This window comes from Phaseolus vulgaris, chromosome 5 (assembly GCF_000499845.2).
Source record: "Phaseolus vulgaris cultivar G19833 chromosome 5, P. vulgaris v2.0, whole genome shotgun sequence".
Classification (NCBI taxonomy): domain Eukaryota; kingdom Viridiplantae; phylum Streptophyta; class Magnoliopsida; order Fabales; family Fabaceae; genus Phaseolus; species Phaseolus vulgaris.
Window position 1 is genome coordinate 39023734 of NC_023755.2, and position 6166 is coordinate 39029899.

At 36.9% G+C, this 6166-nt stretch overlaps 1 protein-coding gene across 1 annotated transcript; it reads right to left on the reverse strand.

The window, feature by feature from the left end:
• Window positions 1–1452: 1452 nt before the first annotated feature.
• LOC137834540 (LRR receptor-like serine/threonine-protein kinase IOS1) lies at window positions 1453–5846 on the reverse strand. The gene is made up of 13 exons (XM_068642564.1): window positions 5731–5846; window positions 5091–5625; window positions 4530–5008; window positions 4311–4449; window positions 4078–4149; window positions 3920–3991; window positions 3775–3843; window positions 3326–3492; window positions 2973–3220; window positions 2759–2885; window positions 2511–2579; window positions 2250–2439; window positions 1453–2156 (listed from the first exon to the last, which is right to left on the reverse strand). The coding sequence occupies exons 1-13, from the start codon at window positions 5798–5800 to the stop codon at window positions 1748–1750; spliced, it is 2646 nt and encodes an 881-aa protein (XP_068498665.1). The 5' UTR covers window positions 5801–5846; the 3' UTR covers window positions 1453–1747.
• Between the last annotated feature and the right edge of the window lie 320 nt (window positions 5847–6166).

Genomic DNA, 6166 nt, shown 5'->3' on the forward strand with positions numbered 1-6166 from the left:
CTGTTACTGGTATTCTGCTGGGTTTTTAGGTACCATACATGGTGTTTTTCTGCCATAATTGTTGCTGCTGGGTCTACTAGGAAGCGTGTTGGAGTACCTCTATGCTGACCTCTCTGCTATAGTAGGTGCTGCAGTGTTAGCTAAGGGTTTACAAGAGCTTGGCAAGTGGTTAACAAACCATGGTGTCTTGTTTGGCATACCGTGAGGACTTGTCTTGGTTTTTGTATTATTTAGCAACAGTGATATGATGAGGGGCAGGGTTTTATGAACACTTGGACAAATAATAGTGTATCATCTGTTCTTTAACAGCATTTGGCCAGCATCTGGTACAGAAGCTATCTTTGTCAGGAAAATATCTAACCAAGTTGGTGGTGCTGATCCAGATCTTAGTCTTCAGACAGCGCTGTGCTTGTGCAGGGAGAAGGCAGACAAATTCATTCCACCAAACCAAGGACCTAATGCAGGAGGGCCTGCACTCCAGGGACCAAACAATGCACCTGAAAATCCAAGGCTTCTGGATCTGATTAATAGCTCTGGAAATAATCGGGAATGTATCAGTAATTCTCTCTATGACCCTGCTTATGAGACTCTTGGCCTACTAGTTGACCCTCATATCAGAATGTTTCAAGCAATGGCTGCTCGCGGGGAGAAAGGGTATCGGATGTACGATTGAAAAGTGGGTGGCCCTCTTTTTATGTGATGCAAAATTTGGCAGCAGTAAAGAGTGAGCCACATTCATGCTGATTTTTCTCCCCTGTATACTGCATAATTATGCAGATTTTAGCCTTCAGACAGCGCTGGACTTGTGCAGGGAGAAAAAGGTTATCTGTTTCTGGTTTGGTTGCTTGTAGTGGTTTTTTATGTGTTAGTAAGATGGTGAAATGGAGAGGTTTGAGATTGGTAAGCATAAGGTGCTGCATAATTATGCAGCACACACTGGAATCCAAATGAGAGAACGTATTAGAGGATGGAAGATGAAGGAAGAATAAGTTATTAAAGCATAGTTTTGTGTTGCTGTACAGGTTCTGTTTTATTTTGCTGTGTGGCATAGCAGTTCTACTTTGTAATGCAGCTATGGCCCATCTGTTTACAGCAGGGCTGCATAGTTTTTGGGGTGATTGGGTCTGCTATGAATATGGTGGCAAGGGCTTATGTCAATTTTTTGCAGAGCTTGTCACTAGTTATGCTCTAATTATAGTTAGGAAGCCTAGACTTTTGCAATTTGTTATGTTATAACTGTTAGTTTGTCGGTTTGTATGCTAGCTGGTTCTTGTAAAAGGTTGAAACACCTTTAAAATGTCTCCTTAAATTCAATTATTCTTTGTTGATAAAAAAAATAGCAGTAGATTTCAATTTCATATTTATCTGCACAAATATAGCTGTGGATCCATATTTGATTCAGTAGGCTAATTTATATACAAAACAAAATATTGCCTTGAGTATTTTGTAATTACAATTGTTTCTTGCTTTTTTTTATAAGAAATAATTCTTCCAAAGACCAAGTTACAAACGATATATCTTCTTAGAAGATGAAACTGCAATCATTCAAATAACAACACCAGTAAAAACAACAGCACTGCTAAGTAATTATACATTGAAATTCATTCCTGATTGCTTATTTATTTATTTTTTCCTCTATTTGCACACTCTATTTCACTCACCAAGAAATCCTAACAATGATCATCTTCAAACAATCTTAAGTCGTACGTTACAATACGACTGTAGTTATCTTACTTTGGGCAACCGTTTACCTGGCCTGGGGAAGATATTCTGTATTCAGATTCATGGCGACCTGTTTAACTGAATCACTTGTATCAGTCCTTCTATGCTTAGTTCGAGCTAATTCTGTAGCGAAAGACTCCTTCAGTTCACTCACTACCACACTTATGATTGGCCTTCTGTTGGGATTTGGAGATACACATGCCGTTGCTATTTCTACTGCTTTCCAAACTGAGTTACTATCAAACTCTCCTTCTAACCTTGAGTCAACAATAGCATTGATATCACCTTTCCCAATCAAGGACCTAACCCATTCACTTATGTGACTTTTTTCTTCATTCTTCGCTATCACTGGTTGCCCCGTGATTATCTCTAGAAGCACAACGCCAAAGCTATAAACGTCGCTCTTCTCTGTTAATCTACTGGTTAGGTAGTATCTGTAACACAGAATGTAACTCAATTTATTTTCTGTCAGAAGTTTGTGAACATAAACATTCATATAGAATTGCTATATTGTCCAAGACACTCACTCAGGGTCTAGATAACCAGGAGTACCAGCAATGACAGTTGACACATGAGTTCCCCCATCTGTTAGGACAGCTTTGGACAGACCAAAATCAGATAATTTTGCATGGAGGTGTTCATTCAACAAGATGTTTGTAGATTTTACATCTCTGTGGAATATTGGTGGCTTACAACCATTTTGCAGATACTCCAATCCTGAGGCCAAAAGTTTATTAAGAGAGGAAGTGAAGAATTAAGAAAAGAATATTATTTGTGTACTTTCTTACCTGAGGCTGCATCCACTGCGATTCGAAGTCTCTTTTCCCAGCTGAAGAAATTTCTTTTGCTTCGGTTACCTGCATAATCAAGTTCTATAACTTTCTGTACATATTTTTGTTTCACTAAAGGTTAGTCATATGACTTGTACAATTGTCCAATAAGGAAATATCCATATCCACGGTTTCAGAAAACAAAACTAGTTTGAAAATTTATTGCACAGATTTTAAACAAGAAATTAATATTTTTTTGAGCTAACCAGATAGATGTTCCTGTAAGTTTCCATTGGCCATGTACTCGTATACGAGACCCTTATTGGTCCCTTCATCACAGTAACCAACAAGGGATGTCAAATTTTTGTGATGAACTCTCATAAGAAGTTTAACCTGTAAATCAAAATCTCAACAATTTTTTAACCTTGTATATTTATTGCTGAGCTCAGGAACTTAGTGTAACGTGATTAAAAAGCCTACCTCTGCTTGAAATTGTTGATAACCATGAACAGATGATGGGGAAAGCATTTTCACTGCAACTGGAGTGTCTTCGATATAGCCCAGATAAACTGTTCCAAATCCTCCTTTACCAACAATTGTAGTGAAATTGTTGGTGATTTTAACGATATCAGAGTATGAATATATTTGTTTTTGGAATCGAAGTGATGAATCATTTTGTTCAGTGTATTGCGGTGATATGGCACTTTGATCCTTTTTTAACATCAAAGCTGTTGAATGTCATACACAAGTTTTTTAAAAATTAACAGGATAAGTTTGAATTCGATTGGAAAATTATCAACAAAAATTACGAATCTTAATAACTGCAGCATCACCTTTAGCATTTCTTCTTTTAGCGGTCCACAATATAGCTGCCACAACTACCAGAAGGATCAAAACCCCGCCAACTGATGCTATTATGGGTGTAGCAATGCTTTTGTGTTTCTTGTTTTTCTTCTTGTTGCATTGATCAGCTTCACATAGATATGGATTTTGGTCGACACTGCGACAAATTCACAGTAAGTCGTACAAGTAAAAAAAAAATTTATAAATACTTCAATTCGTGTTCTTTGTGCCGAGATATTCAGCGGATCAAGTGTTACCACACCCTTATTTAACATTCTACTAAAAATAGTTCCAAATTCAATTCTATAGGCCATGGGTGTGAAAGTCGTACACAGAGGAAGATATAAATAGCAGTTGTGATAGATGGCTGCAAATGTAGGGTAAAGATGATTTATTTAAAAGACATTTTAAATTTGAGAATTCTCAATAAGATGTATACCGAAGTAAGAGGGAATCTTTATGTAGTGCTGTTGGAATTAAACCAGAGAGGTTATTCTTCTCCAAGTTTCTGCAAAGAATAGGAATATAATATAGTTTATATTTTGATACAGATGATATGAGCAACAACCACTGAAGGAACTTACAAGATCTTTAAGTGTTGTAGTTGTGACAGAAAATCAGGAATTTCACCGTTTAAGCTATTGTTTGATAAATCCCTGGAAACCAAACAAAAGGATAATTAATTATGTTTTTTTCTTCTGGTCTAATGATTCATTGGACCAGGAGAAACAGAGAAACTCACAATATCTCCAGCATGGTGAGATTTGAAATTGAAGGGAAAATCTTTCCATGCAATCTACTTGAAGATAAATTCCTGTTTTGCACAACCAAATAATTACAAAGAGTTATGTGCAATAGCATTTCAAGGCTTAATTAAGTTTTGATTATATTGTAGATATGAATATTTTCAATTAAGACTTACAAAATAATTGAAGAATATAAGATGTAGTGATAATTATGAGAATGAGGACTTACAAAGTTGTGATTCTTGGAGACTCAATTCCTTGATAAGAACAATTGAGACCATCCCACAAGTAGGCTGCAGGGGCGCATGGATCACCTTCCCAATCTCTTGTCACCGCATAAACTGACTTGATGCTTGTAATGGCATCAACTATATATGTTTCAAATCATAACAAATCAATTGCAAAAACAGAAGAAATGGATATAAAATATGATAGTTTGGTGGTTTACCATCTCCTTGGAATGTATCAGATTGATGAAATTGTTTTACTTTGTAAATTTCAATGGCATTGATGATGGGAGGTAGGGTTGAATTTTCAGTCCTCTCCAGGGAAAATTTAATTTCTTTTCCGCTGCCGCCTGGCGGGCTATATATAGTGCTGACGCTCATGTACTGCGGAGAACAATTTTCATACCATAATTTACCGTTCATGGTGATGTTGAATTGTCTTGTCTGATTCCCGGTTAACACTTGAAGCTCCGTGAAGTGCATGTAAACATAGAATTCATCAGTTTCATCTTGTGGCTCCCAGCTTATTACCAACGGAGCACTACCATTTGCTGGTGTAACTGCGGTGCTCATGATGGTTGCTCCCGGTTTGAAATCGTTATCAACAAAAGAATCATCAGGAATCGAGGCATTTAGCGGTGTCCAATCTTCCTCGAAGTCACAGGTATACCATAAACGATCATAAACATCAGCCGAGTACCTGTGACAAAATCAGAAAAGTACAATAGAGCCAATCAATCTTTTAATGCAGAAAAAGATTTAATCCATTACTATGATTTCACCTGTTGTCATAACCCAAATCGCATCGCAGGTAATTATAAAGTTCCAGTGATAGCGATTCAGTGACGTATGTATCATTCTTCAAAGTCCTCAATTCTATGGCTGTTATAAATGGTGTACCGTTTCCTGTGTTAACCAGACAGATTTGTATGAAATCCAGTGAAGGTACATGTATGATCTCATTGACTTTGTCAATGGATGCATTTTTTATATTAACTGTAGCCCATTTGTTAGCTCCCAGAAGAAGATCAAACATTAGTAACATATTTCGGCCATCATAATTTCCATACAGAAAAGTAGTGCGGATGAGATACGTAGAGCCTCTTGTGATGCTTATTTTGTAGCAGTTCCTCTTTCCTTCTGGGAAGCTTCTCAGCCTCCACATATATCGTTGAGTGTGTCTGCTGATCTCTTCAGATGTTATTATCCCTCTCACACCAGTATTTATGAAATTTGCATCCGAAACGTAATTTATGCCTAGTGATGGGTCAGTATAGTTGACACCTGCTTCAGCTCCGCAATCTATGCTGATGAATCCTAAAACATATGCATGCAAAATATACATGGCAATTGAGACTTCAGCTAAGTTTTATAAAAGAATAATTATCTAACGAAAATTCATGTTTTGAATTTGTTAAAAACCTGGTTGGCCCTTAGCTTGAATCAGAATGACAAGAAGTAGAGCTCCTACGAAAGTCGATGACATTCCCATTTTTGATCAGCTTCTGCTTTCTGGCTTTGAAGTAGACTATGATACATATATATGAGCTTGCCTTGTTGCTGTTGTGACTTGTACTACAAGAGGAGCTTTGTTTGTGTTGGGGCGACGTGGTCAATGGGAACTGGAGGTAAGTCTAACCAGTTGTTGTACTTGTTTAATTGTTTGTTCATTTCAATTTCAGTCTACCTATTTATTCTTCCTTTGCAGCTACCTCAGCAGGAACATCCACTTGCTTACTTAGAATATCCTCTCATATTTATCACTTGTCACTCATGTATTTGTCTCAAAAATAACACTTCATTCACTGTCAATAACAACCATGATGCTTCTAAATTAACAAATATTAAATTAACAAAA

What these genes read in the sequence shown, in the direction of transcription:
- LOC137834540 (XM_068642564.1), bottom strand. Translation starts at nt 5,800, where the DNA reads ATGGGAATGTCATCGACTTTCGTAGGAGCTCTACTTCTTGTCATTCTG. An exon ending in GATTTGGGTTATGACAACAG is followed by an intron (nt 5,009 to 5,090) that starts GTGAAATCATAG and finishes ATTTTGTCACAG; the next exon opens with GTACTCGGCTGATGTTTATG. An exon ending in CGCAGTGGATGCAGCCTCAG is followed by an intron (nt 2,440 to 2,510) that starts GTAAGAAAGTAC and finishes TTTTGGCCTCAG; the next exon opens with GATTGGAGTATCTGCAAAAT.